Source organism: Photinus pyralis, unplaced genomic scaffold (assembly GCF_008802855.1).
Source record: "Photinus pyralis isolate 1611_PpyrPB1 unplaced genomic scaffold, Ppyr1.3 Ppyr1.4_LG2, whole genome shotgun sequence".
Taxonomy (NCBI): domain Eukaryota; kingdom Metazoa; phylum Arthropoda; class Insecta; order Coleoptera; family Lampyridae; genus Photinus; species Photinus pyralis.
The window spans coordinates 17,142,540-17,165,325 of NW_022170403.1; the positions used below are offsets into that span (position 1 = coordinate 17,142,540).

The 22,786-nt window shown below is 36.3% G+C and overlaps 2 protein-coding genes across 4 annotated transcripts; one reads left to right on the plus strand and one right to left on the minus strand.

The window, feature by feature from the left end:
- Positions 1 to 1,439: 1,439 nt before the first annotated feature.
- On the plus strand, positions 1,440 to 16,109 carry LOC116163155 (synaptic vesicle glycoprotein 2B-like). 3 transcript variants are annotated; one of them, XM_031477005.1, is made up of 13 exons: positions 1,440 to 2,025; positions 2,142 to 2,376; positions 2,431 to 2,485; positions 2,543 to 2,637; positions 2,694 to 2,856; positions 6,687 to 6,868; positions 6,912 to 7,096; positions 14,659 to 14,840; positions 14,941 to 15,088; positions 15,144 to 15,258; positions 15,314 to 15,476; positions 15,526 to 15,653; positions 15,713 to 16,109. In XM_031477005.1, exons 2-13 carry the CDS (start codon positions 2,292 to 2,294, stop codon positions 15,766 to 15,768), a joined length of 1,557 nt encoding a protein of 518 aa, XP_031332865.1. In that variant the 5' UTR covers positions 1,440 to 2,025; positions 2,142 to 2,291; the 3' UTR covers positions 15,769 to 16,109. The 3 variants fall into 3 exon arrangements, with proteins under 3 accessions (XP_031332865.1, XP_031332862.1, XP_031332863.1); XM_031477002.1 differs by having other exon boundaries at positions 2,431 to 2,637; XM_031477003.1 differs by having other exon boundaries at positions 2,273 to 2,376; positions 2,431 to 2,637.
- A 2,717-nt stretch (positions 16,110 to 18,826) lies between these two features.
- On the minus strand, positions 18,827 to 21,621 carry LOC116163156 (solute carrier family 25 member 40-like). Its single transcript, XM_031477006.1, has 6 exons — positions 21,415 to 21,621; positions 21,198 to 21,364; positions 20,848 to 21,142; positions 20,604 to 20,800; positions 19,729 to 19,807; positions 18,827 to 19,635 (listed from the first exon to the last, which is right to left on the minus strand). Exons 1-6 carry the CDS (start codon positions 21,518 to 21,520, stop codon positions 19,334 to 19,336), a joined length of 1,146 nt encoding a protein of 381 aa, XP_031332866.1. The 5' UTR covers positions 21,521 to 21,621; the 3' UTR covers positions 18,827 to 19,333.
- Positions 21,622 to 22,786: the final 1,165 nt, after the last annotated feature.

Sequence of the window (22,786 nt, forward strand, 5' to 3'; positions counted from 1 at the left end):
TTTTATTTATGGAAGAATTTAAATGAAATGTGATACATAGGCACTTGGAATAAAGGAAAATCTAGCGCTAGTTTCAAAATTTTATTTTGCACATGCGCAGTGCCAACTTTTTTTATCTATGGAACTATTTAAGTGAAATTTGATACTTAGGCGCTTGGAACAAAGGAAAATCTAACATTAGTTTTAAAATTTAGGTTTGCGCATGCGCAGTTCCAACTTTCTTATTTAGAAAAGCATTGAAATGAATTTCTTCTCATAAACTGAAATTGAAGTAGCACGTCAAAAATGGATTGCCCATGTGCAACGCTATCTTTCATATTTGTGGCCGGATTTTTACGATTTTAACAGAAGTTGCATCTTAAAAATGGGAAATGAATGCAGGTGGAAATGCGCTTTATGTAAATCGTTTACGATTACTTTTTAACTTGTTGTATTTAAACTGTCGGTATATTATGGATACTTCAGTGGCGTAACTAAAATGCCACAAAGGTACGCAATGAGGACGGGCCCCAACTAAAAGGGCCCCCGCAAAAATGTACACAAAATTTAATTAGTTTATACAAAATTATGAAAAAAATGGAAAGTTTCCCGAACTCCTTCAATGATATGCTTCTATTAATTATTTACATATTTACCGATTCTTCATATTGAGGGGCCAATTTAATGATGCAAAGTGTAGAGCAACTAATTTTTTCAATTAGAAAACCTAATTTTTTATTAAATATTCTTATCCATTATCGGAAAATAATAAACTTTCGTGAGAAACGTGTTTCCCTACATTTACCATTCGAATAGGTATCCCACGTGATTCGAGTGAAATCGGGGAAATTTTCAAGATTGTTAATGTGCATCATCGCGGTCTTTATTACGTAATTGAAAATTAATATACCCAAAAGGTTCAATCGACAAGACATTTGAATAATTTCAGGAAGTTCCGTCGAAAACATTACCTTGGGTTAGTTACAAAGCGGGGTGGAAACGTTCACATTAAACTGTATTCGGAGAAATTTTGGGTGGACATTTCCATAGCTTAAATAACAAACCATTTAAATATATATTTGGTATATTTAGCTGTTTTCGGACATGTTCTTTAAGGGCAAAACAATATGTTATAGAAACGGGGGATTTTACTGGATTTTATTTCATAAACTTAAGTTAAAGTAACTTAAAGAGAGTGTTTTCAAAATTCAATTTGTTGGAATTTGGGCGATTAAATTTTTACAGATGCGTTAGGTTTGTTAGAAAGTGGTTATGGTTTATTTTAAGATATTCCGTATAAAAATTTTCCATTTGATTATAAATTCGTTTGTTGAATTTTGCTCATGTGAAGTATTTTTTTCTAATTTTCTACGTCATTGCTTGAGAAAGTATTTTCCGATGTATGAGACTTCTGAACCGTGGCCCGTTACAGTATACCAGTGTTTTTAGAGTAAGGCTCTCCAGTATCTAGCTCTTGTAGTTAATTAAATTTGCAAATGGTTGTGTATCATGTTATTGACGTTTACTGTATATAAAACGAACGGAAGGCATAGTTGTAAAGAATAGAATTACTTACACTATGCCGAAGGTTAAAGATCTGCATTTACATAAAGAAGTAGATATGATTACAAGTAGTGGTACAAAGATTTTCGTGAAAACGTGGGAACTGAATTAAAACAAATTCTGTTTACCTATGCAGTACTAACACAACAGATGGTTTTTTTGCGTCAGAAAAGTGTGCTCTTGTTTGATTGTGTAACTGGTCATTAGTTTGTTGCTCAGTTTTACTGATATCGCGTGTGGTACCTGGCTGACCGCTGACCGTGAGGCAAAGCATATTATCCAAAACAGTTACCACAACCATTCTGTTTAATTGCCGTATTTCACACGTGAAATTTTCGGTAATTTAGTTCTATATTATACGTATATAATGCTCAAACTAATGAACCCTGCTTATAAGGAGATTCACGTGATCTTAACACTAATATCGATTATTTCTTTCCATCACTACTGCGGTGTTCGTCACACTTGATTTGTATAAAACATGTAAGTGTTCAATTATACATTAAAATTTTCTATTTACCCTATTTGTGGTTTTCGTTCCCCACTACAACAAAGCAATGACATCACGTCTACTAGTATAACTTATCAATTTGTTGCAGTTTACTTTTGAATTAAAATGTGCACCATCTCTTATCCATTGACTAGGTGTTTATCCTTATTTTAAATAAAACTAAATAATTCTTAGTTTCTTTCGACCTGTTACACTAAAATATCTAAATTAACATAATAGTTAGTTGCGCCGAGTAGAAATGGTGGAGAATATTATTCTAAATAAAATTGGAGATGGGACACCAGTGTCTACAATTTGGAACACAGACGGTGCTCATCAGGACAGTAAGTAACTTAATCTAATTGTGGACACCTAAATGGAAGTATGACATACTTTAGGTCAAGAGAAGCCCGCCCATTACGAGAAGGCCATTACAGAAGTTGGTTTTGGGAAGTATAATGTAATGCTTATTTTAACATTAATTCCATCAGCGTTTGCTACCTCATTTAGCACTTCTACAATGTCTTACGTGTTTCCGATAGCGCAATGCGACTTAAACTTAACATTGGACAACAAGGGAATGTTGAACTCCATAACTTACTTTGGTGAGATTGAAATATATCGCCCGCAGGTGAATAAATTTTGCTTATTTTATGCGTAGGGATGTTGTCCAGTGGATTTTTATCGGGATTTTTGACTGATACGTTAGGCAGGAAGAAACTAATGATCTACGCATTTATATTCGATGGATTTGTTGTAATTATGTGTGCTTTCTCAAAAAGTTTCACTTACTTAACGATTGTGAAGTTCTTTGAAGGGTTCATGTAAGTATCTACCTATATGACTTTATATAATACATAATGTGTTTGCTTAATATCCGTTGTCCAGGAACGGACACATCGCCCATGAGGTACATAATAATTTGTACATAAGTTATGTCAAAATGAATTGAAATATGGATTGTCACTGTGACTGCGGCAAAAGTTACCTGCAACTTTTACAGCGATTAGTACACTCCATTAATATTCGACCAATCAACTCGTTGATTGTTTCAAATTCTAACCAATCAGACAATTTTTTAAGTGATTAAAAGCAGAGGTAGCTTTTTATCAGCGATTAAAAAGCTTGTAGGAATTCGTAAAATATAGTGGTTATCAGAGCTGGGTCAAGCGTTTTAAAAAACCGCTCGAGCGACGAGTGCTCTAATTTTCTCAAAAATGCTCGCGAGCATCGAGTTGTTTTGCAAAGCGAAACAGCTTGCGAGTTCCGAGCACTCCTAAAAGTGTCCGAGCGGTTTATCGCGAGCGCTCGGGAAACATGCTCGTGAGCGGAAAAAACGCTCGCGAGCGGCGCTTAATCCTCCAGCGCTTGAGGGCGATTAAAAGCGCTCACGAGTGAAAAAAACGCTCAGGAGCGGAAAAAACCACGAGCGAGCGAAAAACCGCTCGAGCGCTGAGTACACTAAGTAAACGCTCGGGATCGAGCACCAAGCGGCAGCTCCGATGAGTGCTTGCGAGCGGATCGCTTTTTCCGCTTGGGGCGCTTTTTCGAACGAAACGGTCACGAGCAGTACCCAGCTCTGGTGGTTGTGAAATTTACTGTCTTGTATTACCTAAAATACACTCGATTTTGGTTTTAAATCAGGATAATTTTATTTTTAGTTCACTGAAATTTTATTGCCTCCTTGCAAAAACTCTCGATCAAAAGCATAAGATAAAATCGATTTTATCACGCTTTTGAGTGAATTTTGTAAAGTGTCATTAGCTGTTACTGTCAAAGATTTATTTCTGTTCGCAGTGCTGAATATTTCTACTTTACAATAATTTGGTGCCGTTTTATATTTTCCCTGTGTTTGTCTATCTTCAAACACAGCCTACTACCTTCTTATAATGAATGCAGTATAGTGGTTTTTCACCTATTCATTTTCTAACCAGTTATCGCATTATCCGTTCCCATATGACTAGTTTGACAATTAAACGAGAAAAACTGTCAACTAATAAAAATGCGACACTGAAGATCCAGTCCAGTTGCTTGCCAACCCAAATTTTCAAAAATTCCTACCCCTCGGGGGCACACCCCTGAAGAGAGGTACGAAAAAGATTGGGTAGGTACCTGAGTGGCTTTGAAAATGAAAATAAAGAATACAGAGTTATGTTTTGAAAATTCGAAGAATGAATCCAACTGCAAGTTTATGTTAGACTACAAGTTTCGCCAAATTTACTGTGTACCGTGTGTCCCATTTCGGTTGAGTCTGCGGTGTATCTCAGCCGTTTTTAAACATAAAGGTTTGCGGTTTTCGCTACTCTACCATTTTTTTGTGAAACTTTTAATACCACAAACAGAATCAGTCTAGCTACGTTTGTTTCGTAGGGTAAAATCCAAAATTTGACTTTTTTGGGATGTTATCGATTTTCCAACTCATGTAAGAAAGTAAAAACTATTTCTTTTAGATATTTTTACGCAGAATGGTTGTTTATGTGTTCCCATTTCATATGGCGTTCTATTGTTTAAACCTTTAACAACGCCTTCTGTTCCGACAGACTACTGCATATGGGGCTTCCACCCAGAATTCCCTCCCCAAGTTTTTTTAAAGAACTCTATTCAAGTCAGTCCTTATGAGCAGTCAGGTGTAAACTCGCCCCGAAGTCAATAAACCAGTCCGAATCATGTACGTGCCCGTTCATAAAGACTGCACTGAACTCGAAGCACTACCAGAATGTTTATTAGGACTCTTGTTCATGTAATGCTCATGTTTCTTGCATCAGAAACACGATGATTAACAGATTCCATAAACTCGTAATTTTCTATCTGTAGGGAGATAAGGTTCTTTAACAATTATATACAGGGTGTTTTTTTAAAAATGGACCATAGAAAATACACACCTATCATATCGCAATATAAAGGCGTTGAGTTATTTAAAATGGGCCATAGGAAAATTTACATTGCGCAAATTGTTCTCAAATCTAGGCCTTGCGCTTAGTTATTTCACTGACAGTTCTCGATCTCAATCCTTCAAACTGCATCAACGAAGCAGCAACATGTATTCCGCCGCTGGAAATGGTTTTCATGTAGTACAATTTGTAGAAGAATGAGCACAGTAGCTAAGTGGCATGCAAGCTATTCAGTGCCGAGTATCGGGTATTGTTTGGTTGCCGGTGGAAAACAATTCGAGCACCGTTTGTAATCTTATACGTTTATATCTGATTTAAATAAATTTGTTGATTGAGAAACAATTTCTACAGTACTGTGGCAGATGATTCGCGAGGAAGCTATGACTGAAACAATTGATGCAATGTAAATTTCCCTATGGCCCATTTTAAATAACTCAACGCCTTTACATTGTCGTCTTAAAAAAAACACCCTGTATTTTCCTTGTAAAACCAATATCTGCATACATAATTTTAAGTTTGTCCCACAGCTGCTTCTTTTATGTGCACGTAAATAAGCGAGCATCCAATGTGAGCACCAATTTGGCCTTAGCCTTAGCTACATTTTCAGTGGTAGTGTCCGTATCATCGAGTGTCTTAGAAAGCCCTTCGACCACCATGAAACACCCAATCCCCATTGATAGTTCTCGCGTCCTAACAACTTTGGTACACATGGCCATGTAGTTAACTGACATGCTGATTTCCCGTTTCTATAACCGATAAAAGCTTAATAAATCATCTATTACTATAAATTCCCACATGTTGTTGGAGGTAGTGCAATATAGCACTAACTGACACAAGGTCTAACAATATGGGCCAGAAAAACTAAAAATGGAGCAATTAAGGTCTTCTGAAGGACGGAATGTGTAGTTTTCGGTTGGTGAGCGATTTTGCTCAAAGTAACAACCTTTTTAGTAAAAAACTTTTTTTTTTAATTTAGCTATAGGTACCATAGAGGAAATACAATGGCTATACCTACCTACTGACAAATGGATGCTATTTATGTTTCTTCCTATTGTTCATTAATTAAATAAGTATACCCAATTATTTTCATTATATAATAGAGCATCAGTGGATATAATTAAGGCCAACCTATAAACTAAACAAAAGATTTAATAATTATTACATTTTTAATCCAAATAGAAAAATTAATGCCAAACGCCACTATGATTGCTAATAATTTCTGAAAACTAATTCAAGCCCACCATGTGTTCGCAAACTCCTAAATGAATCGAAATACTTTTCAGTTTTCAAGCCTAAATTCTAGTATACTCGTACGAAATACTTACAAACCTAACTTGAACGTGTTATCTATTTATACAGTAATTCGCAATCTTATTAATGGCAAAACCTGGAACTATTCTAATCGATTATTAAAAGTACCTACCTATTTGAAAACACTAAAGAATGTCTGTAAACGCTACCTTGATTGACTGCTAGGGTTATTGGAACCTTCTAAATATGAAGCTTATGCGAATAAAAGCTCCCTTTTCATTTTGGTGGCGGCCACGGGAATGGGAATAAAAATTGAATCTACACACTTAGGTACAACGTCAATTTATTTATAAACTAAATAAAGTAGAATCACAATTCAAGTAGGAACATTTTTTAGAATGCCGTTTGGCAACCATTTTAGAACTTAACCGTTTCTAACAGCGCAGCGGGACTTTTTTGTATCATAACAGGCTTGTGCTGCAAGTAATTCTTTTTTTTTCTCGAAATTTTAGTGAAAATGGAGGTTTTGCAGCAGTAATAGCGTACACCAGTGAATTCAATTCGGCCAAATTTCGCCCTTTTATTCCCTTATTTAACGGAATCTTTGTTAATAGTGGTGCAGTAGTTTTACCACTCATGGCATGGATAATATTCACAGATTCAATCAACATATCAACTTTCGGCGGCTTCATAGGTGAGTCATATTATTATTATTATTATTACGAAAGGGGTTGTAGTTTTAAGGTCTTGGAATCTATTTATTCTCGCCACTGCAATTCCCAGTTTGATGGCTGGATTCCTGTATATACTTTTACCAGAAAGTCCCAAATTTCTAATGACTGTTGGAAAAAACGACGAGGCTCTAAAGACCTTTAACAAAATGTACAAGTGCAATAATGGTAGCACAAAGGGCGAGTATCCGGTAAGTGTAATTGAAATAGAATTAAGGAGTTCCGTCGTGAACATATTCACAACCATAACGCGTTGCATTATACTAAATCAATCTGCAAATCGCAAACGGAGGGACTAACTATAAAAAAATAATAAATGTATTAATAAATCACACTCTTATTTAGAAACGCGAATGCCAAAGGTGATGGAATAAGCTTCCCATTCTATTGTTTTGGTCTGAAATGCCACGCAAGGCATCCAATTTTAGCAAGTTTTTCGTAATTAATAACATTTTCAGATGATGATTAAATGACAGATTACGTGTTGCCTCCATAATTCCATAAACCCGAATTACGAAAGTTAGATCATTTCTTCCCCATGCCATTTCGTCTCCCACCATTTGGTCCTCTATTATATATATACACGGTGTCCATTTTTCGAATGCTTCTCGCTTATTTTCGTGTTGAATAATAATCTGAAAAAAATTTAAAATATCTTCAATAGTTTTGAAGATATCGCAAAAAAACGAAAATTTCTGATTTTCGTTTTTAATTTTTTCATGGTAAGCTAATCGTGCTAGACATTTGTAATTAACACATTATTCCGACACCTTTAATGAAGATTTCGAATGTGGCCTTCCGTTTGTAATAACCTTTAAGATAACGGAGAAACACGTGCCAACTTCAGTATTCATTACGGGTACAGTTTTGAATTTTGACATTTTGAGATTACGTCTTTTTTTCTGTTTACAATTTATGTTGAACTTAATGTTTCCTTTAGGGCGTTAACGGTCCTTTAACTTAAAGGAGCTTTTAAAGAAATTTAAAGTCAGCTCTAACGTTATGAAGCCCAATTTTAACTAAAAGGGAACTTTAAATTTAAATGCGGCTTTAAAATTTCCTATGAAACAGGCTACTAGTTTAGGCTGGTTGGGCGGTAAGAGTTCGACATGTACAGTTTAAACTGTTATTTTTATTCGTTCGACCAGAACCTTATTATAATTAGTCTTAATTTGATACTACAAACGCATTAACTATAATAAAATATAGCATACATTGAAAACACGTAAAAAGTAATCGTAAACGATTTACATAAAGCGCATTTCCACTTGCATTCATTTCCCATTATTTTGTAAGATGCAACTTCTGTTAAAATTGTAAAAATCCGGCCATAGATATGAAAAATAGCGTTGCACATGGGCAATCCAATTTTGACGTGCTACTTCAATTTCAGTTTATAAGAAGAATTTCATTTCAATGCTTTTCTAAATAAGAAAGTTGGAACTGCGCATGCGCAAACCTAAATTTTGAAACTAATGTTAGATTTTCCTTTGTTCCAAGCGCCTAAGTATCAAATTTCACTTAAATGCTTCCATAGATAAAAAAGTTGCCACTGCGCATGCGCAAAATAAAATTTGGATATTGGCGCTAGATTTTCCTTTATTCCAAGCACCTATGTATCAAATTTCGTTTAAATGCTTCCATAAATAAAAAAGTTGACGCTGCGCATGCTCAAAACCAAATTTTGAAATTGGCGGTAGATTTTCATTTATTCCAAGTGCCTATGTATCAAATTTCATTCAAATACTTTTATAAATAAAAAAGCTTGCAATTCCGGTTTATAAATGGTCGAGATGCGAAAAGGGCACTGTGAATTTTGAATCGATTTGACTCAACTTTTGGCATTGCGTATTATATGGCTAAAGCTATGACCATATTGAATTTCATGCAATTCAGTTAACAACTAACGGAGATGTAAAAGCGCTCGGTCATTTTTAAATAAAGTTATCGTTCACACGGACAGATAAAGGGACAGACAGACAAAGGAACAGACGGACAGATCAACAGACAGACGACAGACAGCAATACAAAATTATAAACGATCTCTACGATCGTTAATAAACGGCAAAAGTATAAAATTATGGAACATGTAAAAAACGGTTTGTTGGTTTTTTTACAATAACTTTTTTAGCAATAAACACAGAAAAAATTCCTTCCTTGATGCAAGCCTCGACACCATAACGAACCAAATAGCGAAAAAAGTAGAACAATAGCTTAGAAACAACCCTCAAAATATTAATGACTTGCGCCCCATCAGTATACTCCCCGTACTGTCGAAGGTATTGGAAAAGGTGGTAGCTAATCAGATGCAACGTCACGTTGATAAGTATTGTATCTTGCCAAAAACGCAGTCTGGGTTCAGAAGTGGATATAGTTGTACGACTGCCCTGTTAAATCTCACTGATGATATTTTCGCTGCGACGGATGCTAACAAACTATCAATTTTAGTAATGCTCGATTTTTCAAAGGCCTTCGACATGATCAACCATGGCATCTTACTAAGTTTGCTACATTACGTTGGCTTTAGTACTAATGCATGTACATTTATGACTAATTACCTTAAAGGTAGAACCCAAAGAGTAACACTTAATAGCAACCGGTCTACTGCTCTTCCCATATGCTGTGGAGTTCCCCAAGGGTCCATATTAGGTCCATTGCTATTTTTATTGTACACCTCAAATCTCGGCAATTGTTTAAAGCATGCTAAATTTCACCAATACGCAGATGATACCCAATTGCACTACGACTTTCTCGAATGTAATATCGAACAAGCGGTTGAATTCATGAATAGTGATATATGCAGAATAGTTCAAACGTCCGAGGATCATGGCTTGCACATTAATACTATAAAATCATCGGCTATGTTGTTTGGGAAGAGAAAGGCAAGGGAACGACTCAAAGATTCAGTGCGAATACGTGTAAAGGACTCAACCTTACCAATTCAAAGTTGCGCAAAAAACCTTGGTGTGATAATGGATTCTGACCTTAGATTTAAAAAACAGGTGTCAGAGATGATAAAGAAAGCTTTTTTAAATCTGAAATTAATTTTTCGTAACAGGCGCTGCATCAGTCAGCAGATAAAAAGTATTTTGTGCGAATCGCTCGTCCTTTCCCAGTTTAATTATTGTGATGCATTGTACGGACCTTGTTTGGACGCAGCCGATAAGTACAGGATACAAAAAATGAAAAAAATCGTGTTTGCGTCTGATTTATGGTGTTAGGAAGTATGATCGAATCTCTCATAAATTACATGAGATAAAATGGCTGAATATGGAGAATAGGAGATTCGGTCACTCTGCTAACTTATATCATAAAATAATCTCTAGGAAGACTCCACGGTACCTCTATGAGAAGGTCGGACTGAGCTCAAATAGTAGGTACGCTGCGTTTATCACCCCTCCATTGCATAAATCATCACTCTATGAGCGCTGTTTTAGCTACAACATAGCGAAACTTTACAACTCCTTGCCGGACTCGTGTAAAAGATTTAAAAAGTATGTCCAACTATTCTTACTTGATCGTCAGTTGCAATAAACTCGTTGTCAATTTGGTCTTTTTTATATGAGCAAGTTCTCAGTCCTCATATCGAATCACACATTCATTAACTCGCTTTGTCAGCTCAGCATTCATCTATCTTTCTTAAGTTGTGCCGCAACCATGCACACCAATTTATATTGTTTTATTTAGAAGCCATATAGTCTTTCGTTTCTAACATTATATGTATATTTGGGAAATGGGTTAAGTGGAAGAGCGAATGCAGTTTCTGTTGATACTGCAGTCGAACTTCGCCCAATTAGCTACCTAGCATACCGAATTTGTTTTTCTTTTGTATCGTATGCATGTATTCAGTTGTGAGTAGCTAATAAAAGTCATTATTATTATGGTCGGTGTATCTTGTGAGAACTCAGGTCTAGCCTGGTTAACTAATCGCACGGATTAAAATCAAGTAACGATTAGTGTCTGTGTCTGTGTCTGGTGAAGTTATGTAGGGTCCTAAAAAAATAAAAGAAATAAATAAATAACATACAAATTCACACCCTCACATTGGAAATCTAGAGATAGTATGTATTTCATACTTACCAACATAGCTATTGATGGGCACAATAGCCAACGCTATCAGGAAAGAGGAAAACAAAACAAACAAACAAAATCATTATAATAATTCCTGTAATTTTATTAAATGGAGTTTATTGTGTAAGTGTTTCTTTGGCTTTGCGTTTGGGTTGAATACGAGTGGGTTGTGATAACGTGGTTTGTTTCTGTGAAGAAGGAGTTTTGTGTTTTTTAGCTGTGGTAGGACGTGTAATTTTATTGGGTGGACCTGTCTTTGTGGTGCATGTTGCCTTACTTGTATTTATGGTGTTTCTTTGTTCTTGAGGTTGTATTTGTGTGGTTGCTTGGGTTTTTGGTGGAGATATTGCAGTATTTTGTGTGGTGCTGTTAAGGTTTTTGCGCTTCGGTTGTATACGAGTGGATTGTTTCTGAGAAGAAGGTGTATTGTGTTTTTTAACTATGCTAGGGCGTGTAACTGTATTGGGTGGATCTGTCTTTGTAGTGCATGTTGCGTTACTTGTATTTGTTGTGTTTCTTTGTTCTTGAGGTTGTATTTGTGTGGTTGCTTGGGTTATTGGTGGAGACATTACAGTATTTTGTGAGCCCGTAGTGCTGTTAAGGTTGTTGCGTTTGGGTTGAGTACGAGTGGGTTGTGATAACGTGGTGTGCTTCTGTGAAGAAGGAGTTTTGTGTTTTTTAACTGTGCTAGGACATGTAATTTTATTGGGTGGACCTGTCTTTGTGGTGCATGTTGTCTTACTTGTATTTATGGTGTTTCTTTGTTCTTGAGGTTGTATTTGTGAGGTTGCTTGGGTTTTTGGTGGAGATATTACAGTATTTTGTGAGCTAGTAGTGCTGTTAAGGTTTTTGCGTTTGGGTTGAATACGAGTGGGTTGTGATAACGTGGTGTGTTTCTGAGAAGAAAGAGTATTGTGTTTTTTAGCTGTGCTAGGCCGTATAACTTTATTGGGTGAGGGCGTCTTTGTAGTGCATGTTGCGTTACTTGTATTTATTGCGTTTGTTTGTTCAGGAAGTTGTGTTTGTGTGGTTGGTTGAGTTAAGGGTGGAGATATTACAGTATGTTGTGTGTCATGTTGTGAGTCTAAACTGCTGTTTAGGCTTTTGCGTTTGGGTTGAATACTAATGGGTCGTGATAATGTGGTTTGCTTCAGAGGTGAATCTCTGATTGTAGTATATGTTGTATCATTTGTTGTACTTGTTTGTTCGGTAAGTTGTATTTGTGTGTTTGTTTGGGTTAGAGGTTGAGATATTACAGTATGTTGTGTACCGTGTTGTGAGCGAGTACTGTTGTTTACATGTATACGTTGTGGATCATTTGTGTATGTAGTATCTTGTGTTATGTTTAGAAATTTACGAACAATATGGCATGTGTTGATAATGACTGCTTTTTGTAAATGTTTGTATGTGTTTTTGTATTATTATTATTATTATTATTATAGCTCTTAAGATAAAGAACTAGTAGCGTCTCATAGAACGAGCGGACGGACGGACTGACAAAGTGCCCACACTAGCGCATTTTTTTATTTTTGTGGAAATGCGCTAAAAACAAAGGTAAAATCTTCTCTCTAGGAGCTCTTTTACACGGTGATCCTGTGTGCGAGATACTGTATCCGAGATACAGTCTGTCGTCAGAATTTATGTCAAACACACTTCGCAAACTTTGGGCTTTCTAAATCGTATCGTGCTCGCTCTCTTCTGCATCTGATTCTTCCTCGCCGCTTTCTTGTTCGTTTTCGTATTTCTCTCGTTTGTCTCCGTTATTGTTTTCCTTATTTTCCTCATTCGAACCGTTCATACTATCCTCTTCGTCGTCTATGCATGGATCGATAAAACCATTCCACGTTATGTCATTGTGGTTTTGATGGTCATCGTTGTCTTCCTTCACATATTATTGTATTGGATCCCATATCCGACAAGCTTTGGAATAGGGTTCATACCTATTCCATGAAAATCCCCTCCTTTGTCTCGGATGATTTTGAACCAACATTTGCCCAAAAGTTCTCATTCTATCCTGTTACTCCATATTTCGTATGGGCGTCTTTCCTCTGTGACTCGTGGTTGTCATTCGGATTCGAATGTAATTATCGGTCAAGATTGCTTCACGCGCCAAATCGTCGTAGGTTCCCGATTCCTTCATTAGGCATCTTGTTGTATTTAAAAGTGTTTGATTCTGCGGTTCTGCTACTCCAATTTGCCGTGGCGTATACGGCGTGGTCAGCTCCCTTTCGATACCTTGTATTCGTAGGTAATTATCGAAATCCCTGTTTAAATATCCGCTTCGATTAATGCTTCTCAATTCTTTAATTTTCCTACCAATCATCCGTTCGACCTTCTTTTGGTAGACAACAAATTTACTTTAAACTTTACTCTTCACTCCTTCCTCCTCTTCAATAATGGAATTATTGCTAAGATTACATCACTAGGTACATACCAGATATAAACAATTTTTTGTTCTATTTTCCGTTGTCCATGGGAATTTGTTGTTTTTAATATTGTATATATTATACGTTTCGCTTGAGATTGTATACATTTGCGAATTTTCTTGTTTCGTTTTTATCTGGATGCCTTGTGTGCCATTCGTTCCTTTGGCATGGTGCCATATCTGCTCGAGCCAATCGTTCCGCTTCTAACACATCATGATCACGTTTGCCTTGGACTATGATTTCGTTTGCTTCGTGTTTTACCATAACTGTATCGTCGTCAAAGTTGACTGTGGTTCCGTAATCACAACTTGGACACGGATATTAAATTATTCGTTGATTTTGGAACATATAGGGTGGTTAGTTGAGCCTCTATCTAAAATTCATTGATCTCGTTCGTTCTTGGAGTAGTATTCCGTTCGGCATACAATTAACTTTTATTTTGCGTTTTTCTTCTTTGATTTGCCGATCTATTTGCATCGGCTTCATATTTTGGACAATGTCCAATGTTTCCGAAATGACTACATCTGAAGCATTTCACTTCCGTTTGATCCCGAGGACGTTCGTTTATCCATGAATTAGGATTTTCACGGAGGTACCTACCATTATGGGCACTTTACCTCCTTCGGTGCTCATGGAGGAAAAGTTTCACCTTTTATAAATTTATTATTGTTTGATTGAAGTATTGTTGTTATGTTAGCTAAAAAAAAGTATAAATATATTGATTTTTTCGTCAATTTTTAAACCTCAATCTGTTGTTTAACTTCTTCTGCGTTTCGAACTTTTGATAAGTATATTTGTTAACTGACTCGGTTGCCTTTTTTTCGGAGTTAATGGATTCCTCAAGTAACAAAATCGTGTGAAAACTGTTAATTTTTGTATGTGTATTTTCTAAACTCTTCTACACTAGCTTCTACATTTCGTGGAAAATTGAGAGAAGAATTGAAATACCTATCGAATAATATACAGGGCGTTCAATCAAATATGCATTTTTGGTGTGTCACGCCTTCATGAACAACCCTGTATAATCAAAATTATTACTGTCTAGTAGAAATTGAAAAACCCCAAAACTTTATTCGATGTCTTGTATATTTTTCCCGATAATCCACCGTTTTCACACTTATCAGCGGCTGTACATATCAAGCGAGTAAAGGTATTTACAATTTCCTCCCGAGGTCCGAGGTCAACTTTGGGACCGACGCGAAAAAACATTTTCACGACTCAAAAGATCCTATTATTTAAGTATGAAAATGTTGCAGATAAAAGCTCTGGTAGATGAACCGAAACTGCAAGGAAATGAAAAACTTGGACATGTTACTTCACAGCGCAGCAACATTCAGGCATTGAAAGAAGGTTTTCGACAAATAGCGGCAATATTTTATCGCCCAAATTGCATAAATTTAATTATGGTTGTGATTATTCAGTTTGGACTCCTAATGGGGTAAGTTAGCAGGTATATGAGCTTTAACTCTAAACGCACATTCTAATTATATGAAGTATGTTTGTCAAATATGTGATCTCTTACTCGAGTGCCTTAACAGAAACAACACGTTGAGATTATGGCTACCACAGTTATTTGCAGCGATCAATGATCGTAGTGAGGTTGCAAAGAAAGAAGGTTTCGATTTATGTCGTACTCTACAAACCTTAATTCCTAACTCAACAAGAAGTAATGGAACTTGCTCTGTTGTAAGACTAATTCATCTCATTCCGTGTGAGTGTGTCATAAATTGTGCTTTTTCAGAACTACAATAATTCCGAGGTATATGCGAACAATGCCATTTGTGGAGCCGTAGCTATCGTCATCCTACTACTTAGTTTACCTATGGTTAGATTGCTTGGAAAAAAGATCGTTTTGTGTACAGAGTATATCAGGTTGGTAAATCGCAGCATTTACAGTAGATATTATTCCAGGTGGTAGCGCTCTCGGATCCGGACTGTGCCTTATAATCATAGCTTATTATGGAAACCACATTACGGTAACATTAACGTTGTCGTCTATTCACATAGGATTCAACTACGTCGCCTTCAACACCTTGTTGAGTTCCATTGTCGACTTGTTTCCAACCACCTTAAGGTACCTATAGCGCGTCCTTTATTTTATTTATACTTAAACATTATTCAAGAGCCATGGCTGTTGCTTCCGCAATGGCATTTGGAAGATTTGGTTCCTCCGTGGGGAACATAATATTTCCGGCCCTGCTGGGTATTGGGTGCCTATACCCCTTCCTAACAATCGGAGGGATCATTTTAGGTAAGTTAAGAAGAAAACTATTCTACGAGTTTAACTGTAACAAAAATCTATGGTTTTAGTTAGCGCGTTCCTAGCGATGCTGCTACCAGATAGTGATATGAAAGCGTTAAAATAAAATACGAGTGACTTCGAAATTATAGTTTACAGGCAGTAAGATGTTCAACATCTTAATTGATATAGTAGGTCCGAAATGCGTTGTGCCGATCTGATTGTGTTATAAGCTAAGAGATCATTCACTAGAAATCGCTCCAAAACTCTTAATTTTTATTGTTACTATCAAAGAGTAGGTATAACTATGTAACAGTACGTTATAGTTACAGCAACTACAGTACATACCTATTAGATACTTATGACACCATAAACGTAATTTATGCTTATTTACTGATAACGTTAATTGTTTACCCATTTTGTTTACATAAAGTGTAAATTTTACTAATTAAATGAAAATTGTGGTTACTTCAAATGTTTTATTAAGATATATGGTGGCGGTCATAACTGTAGGGGTTTAAAGAAAGTCTTTCTGGCATATGTGCCAGCGTTTTTCAAAAATCCTGAAAATGGTTGGCCTGTAAATTTTGCTTCTGTTTTTTATAAAAGCAATTTTATTACCTAAACAAAAAATTTACTTCATTAATAAGAATGGGAAGATTCGGAAAATGAAAACGGTAGTGTCCATAACCAACACTTTACACTGTGGCCTGTGCGTCAATTGGGGGAAACTATTTAATTCCAAATTTAAAATTTAGTAAACTCACAAGTTGCAATTTGTTGGAACAGATGCAAATTTTCTTTGCAATTTCTAGAAGCTACAAAGGTAAAGCACGGTTGGGCTGCTTTGGCAAAAATCTGCACACCTGCGCTTAGGTAAATTTTTTTACAGTTTCATTTTACCATTACAATAGTCATAATTCATCCTATTATTATTTAGAAAGGAACCTCATTTCGAGGGAATTCTTGCCTGCAACATAATATTTGCAATTTTTTTTAAATTCAATGTTGGAGTGTATCTTTGACACTCTCAAAAACCCTGAAACGGACCAAAACCAAAATAGGACGTTTGCGATTCCCCACTTTTTCATACACTTTTTGCGTGGAGTTCAAAAAAACGGCGCCAGCGAGGTAAATATAGTCCGAAAGTCCGATGTTTTGTTGAAATTTTGTATCGAAGGGCCCGTTTTTTCGAGGTGCCTACAGGATCCATCCGATTCCTGGCCTCCGTTTCTCCGGTTTCGTTTACCCGAGGTACACTACCCGCCAGACTGTTATATTAATACCTACCGCCGACCTCGACCAGGCGCGAGATTTTTCGCTTGGTGGCGCCCGCGAGTCAGTCCGTTGCTGTCGTTTCTTGCCGTCGTTCAGCTGTCTTTCGCCGACAGAACAGGTTGTCGCTACTGATCCATTAATTATAACTCTCGCCAGGAAAGATTGCCGGTCACAGCACACCGTGTGTCGATTTACAATCTATGTTTTTCTTAAGATCCGAGAGACTTCCGGAATAGGATCGTGCCAATGTTAAACGAAAAGTGTTTTTGTTTAACATTGAGACGATACTATACCGGAAGTCGCTCACATCTTTAGAAAAACATAGATTGTAAACCGGGATCAAGTTTAGTGTTCTCTGACCGGCAATCTTTCCTGGCGAGAGGTTTACTATATTTTGTATAGCTATAAGTATTTATTTATTGTTTTAAGTAAACTGAAATTATTGTTCCGCTAATGAGTTTATTTTTAATGTTAGAAGCACACCAATTATCCGCGATAACTACCCTAGTTCGTCGCAGTTTGACATATTTGACCACCCCGCCATACTTGACTATGTATCAAGATACTTATTTACAAAAAAAAAAACCGATTAGAATATCTGGGGTCCATCACTGAGGCACAGGGAAACCCATATTAGTAGGAGTAGGGGTTGCCTATCCTAATTCAGGCGATAACTGCTCAGAAGAGCTTACGAGAAGCTCTAACTTTGGCTACAAGGGTCCTGGGTTCGAATCCCAGGTAAGAGGCATGGCGGTTTGTGATTATATAGTGGGTTGAGTGGGAAGAGTAGCAAATTGCTAACACTCCGCTCACTATAAAATAAAGGCAATAAAAAAAAAATTAAAAAAAATAACTAGCCAATTTCTATACTTGTTTGATTCAAGTTATGGTTAACTGTTAATTATGGATAATATGGGGGTTGAATAAACCGGGAGAGCGCATTCTATTATACTTACACTGTTTCGGTCAGTCCTAAAAGGATGAGAAGTCTTTGATGCAGTATGCCGACGTTTTTGTGCAATTCGCTGCGCTAATTGGACAAATACACGTCTAGTACGCCAAAGACAGTCAATTTGCAACTTGTTACATAAATTTTACAACTATATCCGTTGTTACTATTCCGATATGTAATTAACCCCACTAAATGCAGCGTTAACTTTTTTTTACTGCACGTCGTCGATTTAATATAAATAATTCTCTCAAACAAACTGCAACGCGTTATTGTTGACGTGCAGAATAAACAAAGTAAGGTACCACAACGGTTAAGCCATTCCAGCTCGTATCGCTTACGTTAAAGAATGTTTATTGAAGTGAATTTCGCTTGCATGGCATGGCATCACCATCAAGTAGGCGTAAACAACCATTGTTTATGTTTAAATCTACGACGTGAGGTAGAAAAAGTTAACGCTGCATTTAGTGGGGTTAATTATAGGTATATCGGAACAGTAATAACAAATGGACTATGAGGGTGGAATTCATAGATATTACTTAAGTTAGACTTACACTTTACTCATACCACAGATTAACTACTCTGTGCTCATTATACTTAGCGCGTGTATATTGGTATTCAAAGATATAATAGCCGTATGAATAAAAGTAAGCAAATGCTTAAACTTGCAAAATTTAAACTAAATACTCCTGCCCCTTCATACTGGTCTGTTTAGCAGCGCTGCACTGCGTCCTGTCCTTCTGCTTAGAAGCGCTGCTAAGTCGCCCAGTGCGAAGGAGCACTTACGAGTATTTACTTTGAATTTTGCAAGTATAAGCATTTGCTTACTTTTATTCATACGGGCCAATAGGAAGATTCGATATTTTTTTTAATTTTTACTGAAACGTGATTTTTTGTTAGAGTAATTTAATCCTTCACTCAACGCTTCTACTGTTTTTGAGACCTTTAACAACAGATGCTAGATCAATAAAGCGACTTTATTAATTTTGTTGCACATAGATATATTTACAAGTATGAACTTACAAAACTGAATCACAATGTGATTGCTTTTAGATTGTACACAATTTTAAAAAATCTAACTAGTATACACGCCGATTTCCACAACAAGAGATGCATCACTTTTTAGATGTAGAAATTTTCATTGGCAGGACAGGTTGGGATGTTGGGACAGAGATAGGAGAATCACTTTCTTCAATAGATATGGAAACTCTATTAACATAACTTTGGTCAATTCTCTATTTAAGTATCACACAAAACAATTATTGCAAAATTTGTTTTGGAATGTTGAAATTTGGTTCATTCTGCACCTACCAACCTGTAAAAGTAGAACACAAAAGGAATGTGTTAACAATTCTAAACACAAGTTGGTGCATCCATTTTTATAATGAACTAAGTAACCATTTTTTTTTCAGGTTAACTAGTGTTTTGCAAACAAAGAATGTAATCCAAATTTGACTAGACCTATTTATAAAACTTCAGATTTTGTTTTTGAAACAATATTCTGAACAGTGAAGTTCTTGCCAGTGACAGACTTGTTGACATTGTTTACTGTTTCAGAACTTTCTCTGCCGCTATTTTCTTTTGTACCAAAAGTGTAGCTTCCTAACCTGTTGAATGTTATTTTACCATATTCAAAAGTAGAAATCATGATTGCGCAGGCAGGTGCAACCTTGATCAGACGAGGTACCAGTCCTGCAAATAGTGCTTTGGGTCCATGCTGTTTGTGTAATTGTAACATCATCTTCATAGTAGAACCTGATTTTCGTGCTAAAAATGTTACGTATTAATGATTTTCTGTTGGAAAATCTTCGACTGTTTGTTATTAAATTTATTTGACAGTCACTAAACGATGCTACTCACTCCCATTTGATTGATCACCCAATTCAGTTTGTTGATGCGTTTTGATAACATCAAATGGAAGAGTAATGATTGATGCCACCTAAAATTTTTTTTTTTTTATTTTTGTATTCTTGAAACCTTCAGCTAAGGGAGACTGATTGGCCTTGAAGCAAAAGATATTACTAAAACTCAATTTCGTTTAGGTAGCTAATAGAGGGAGATTAAATAAATTTGAACAACATACTGTGTGTCCTATTTTGGTTAAGCTAGAAACATGTCATTTCAAAATTTGGAGAAACATAAGTAATATAATATATAATTATATAAAAAAGATATAGGTTGTAATACATCAATGTAATCAGGAAAAAGAATGCAAATAATTGACGTTAAAATATATAGGGTGTTGCATTTAAAAAATGCCAACATGGGGTCAAATCTCAGAAACGGTGGTCCAAAATTTTTTTTTACTACGCCACTAAATTCTGCGTAAAAATATCAAGAAGAAACAGTTTTCACCTTTTTTCTATCTTACATGGGTAGGAAGATATGATAACATCCCAAACAGTCAAAGTTTTCGTTTTCACCCTGTATCTCAAACAAATGTAGCTAGATTGTTTGTGGCAAAAAAGTTTTACAAAAAACTGACACGCGAAAACCCCAAGTCTATGTTATTAAAAACAGCTGAGATACACCGCAATCTCAACCGAAATAGGACACAGGGTACATGAGAAGATATACAGAATTGCAAAATAATAGCCTAGCTTAGAGTAACTACAGTCATAAACGTTAAGTATCCATAATATTGTCATTGTTTATTTATTGCTCACGAGATTATGTAAAAAGCAAGGTAAAAAGTATAATTAGGTACTTAAAATTCTCCTTGGCAAACTACTTACACCTCCAGAAAATGCACCAGCCATAAAACTAAACCAAAAAGATGGCACTCCAGGACCATACCACCTTTTCAGTGCTTCATACTGTGACCAATATATAGCCGAAAATGGAACATCACGTAGTAAGGTTGGAAACACACCCCTCCACAGTCCTTTAATACCATCAGTCTTCAAAACTAATTTCAGTGCTTCACCAATTTCTAACAAACAATTAATAGCGCACATACAAGTCAAAAATTTAACTTACCCAAATAGCTAAGTTTTGTGGATTGCATTTTTGTTCGGATAAGTTCAAGAGGGCTAACAGAAACGACAGAAAACAACCGCGCAGTAGCACCAGCTATCAGGGGAATCCATGCAGGCTGCTTAAATGGTTCCCCATCTTGTCGATCCCTATTACAATAATCTTTTAAGCCTAAACGCAATTGTTCATATGTGACGAAGTACGCTATCGTAGCGGGAAGTGCTAGTATCAATGTCGGGCTTAAACCGCTCCACAACGATGCAATACCTTCGTATCGAGTTATTTTTACAAAAGCGTCCTGTAGATATAACATTAAAGGCTATGGAAAGATTGAATAATAAACTTATTAGTACAATAGTTCCATTAAAATGCCCGGGTCGGTTATACCATTGTTTTTGAGCACCGTTTGGATAACAAGTGCATAAATGGTCCATTAAGCCATTACAGTATAAAAAACAATTATTAGTAATTACTCTTTGTTGAGTTTGAAGTCTTATTTTAACTACGTCCAGAGGTGTCACTGTAAGGAAAGAATTACTGAAAATATTAACTCCCCATGTAAATACCTACCCAATATAGAGGTTATGAGAGCCCCCGTGCAGGAAGCCGCTGCTTGTTGAAAAATTGTAGTTCGATACATCTCATCATCGATGTCTGGCCGTTCGGTTTTCGACATTTTTGTATAATTATAAAAATTGAAACAATTTGTAAAGAAGCACTACCTAAAATCAAAATAAAGAAATGTAAACATTTGCCATGCGTAAGTGAACGATTGTGATTTGTGTTGTGACAGATGACAGGCGCGCGCTGTTGCCTAGATTGCAAAATACGCAAATGTGATGTGTTGCATAACAGTAAGGGGAAACTTGAAGCTTTGTTTTTTATTTAATTTCGTTTTATTTTGTTAATTAATTTAGTGATTACACTGAGTTACAAATTCTATTTTGTACTTAGATTTCAGATAGAAAATAGAAATAGAAAAATACATGTGAATAACGCTGCCCGGGATTTGATCTATAAATGGGTAAAATATTTTATCAAGGGAGCCCGATCGAGTCAGAGACTTGTTATACCAGTCTCTGGATCGAGTTAGTAAGTACCTACCGTGTGTTTTTTGTGGGTATATTTTTTTTTATTCATCATCCGTGTCGCTGTCTTCCACAGCTGAATCAATATTACAACAGAATGATGGGTTCATCAGCTTCTTCTATCTTCCTCATCCATATATCGCTGTCCTCAACTGCTCAATCATTCACAGTTATTGGTTGATCGGCTTCTCGTTCTTCTACCTTTTCAATTACCTCTTTGGTCTTTAAAAAACTTTTGGGCAACCCTAGGTAATGTAGGTTCGCTGTATACTTACATAATAGGCCCCAATCCGGGCTTTTCGAATTTTCACTCAAAGTTTGTAGGAACTGTCGTGCATTTTTGTATTCATGAGCCTGCAAGTGACTCCTGAACACGAACTTATAAATTAAGATGGACTGCTGATGAAACAGTTGCATAGAGGTAGAAATGGCCGTAGCATGGGCGCGGCCATGATGTGCACGTTTTAGTTATTTGCTAGGGGAATTTTCCTAGTGCTAAAGTTTTTAGACTATTGCAGCCTTGGAAAATGACATGTGCCACAGTAATTTATTTAGAAAACGTGAGATTAATGCTTGTTTATTAGTTGATTTCAATTTCGCGCCAAGTGAGTGCACATCATAGCTGCCCCCATGTAGGTGTCATTTGTCAATTCAGCATTAACAGTCCATCTTAATTTATAAGTTCGTGCTCCTCAACCATGTCTGGCGGCAACCGTGCGGTATCAAAATGTTGTTTTATGAGCAAATTTTTGATTTCTTTTTTGATGATCCCCTAAAATATGTTGTGTGCACCTTGGCCAAAAGTGATTTGTTAGACCTCATCTGAATTGCGGCCTCGGCTACTGCCTCAGCCA

What these genes read in the sequence shown, in the direction of transcription:
- LOC116163155 (XM_031477002.1), top strand. Translation starts at nt 2,292, where the DNA reads ATGGTGGAGAATATTATTCTAAATAAAATTGGAGATGGGACACCAGTG. An exon ending in AACTTTCGGCGGCTTCATAG is followed by an intron (nt 6,869 to 6,911) that starts GTGAGTCATATT and finishes AAGGGGTTGTAG; the next exon opens with TTTTAAGGTCTTGGAATCTA. An exon ending in CAGTTTGGACTCCTAATGGG is followed by an intron (nt 14,841 to 14,940) that starts GTAAGTTAGCAG and finishes GTGCCTTAACAG; the next exon opens with AAACAACACGTTGAGATTAT.
- LOC116163156 (XM_031477006.1), bottom strand. Translation starts at nt 21,520, where the DNA reads ATGTCGAAAACCGAACGGCCAGACATCGATGATGAGATGTATCGAACT. An exon ending in CACAAAACTTAGCTATTTGG is followed by an intron (nt 20,801 to 20,847) that starts GTAAGTTAAATT and finishes ATTGTTTGTTAG; the next exon opens with AAATTGGTGAAGCACTGAAA. An exon ending in GGGTGATCAATCAAATGGGA is followed by an intron (nt 19,636 to 19,728) that starts GTGAGTAGCATC and finishes TAACATTTTTAG; the next exon opens with CACGAAAATCAGGTTCTACT.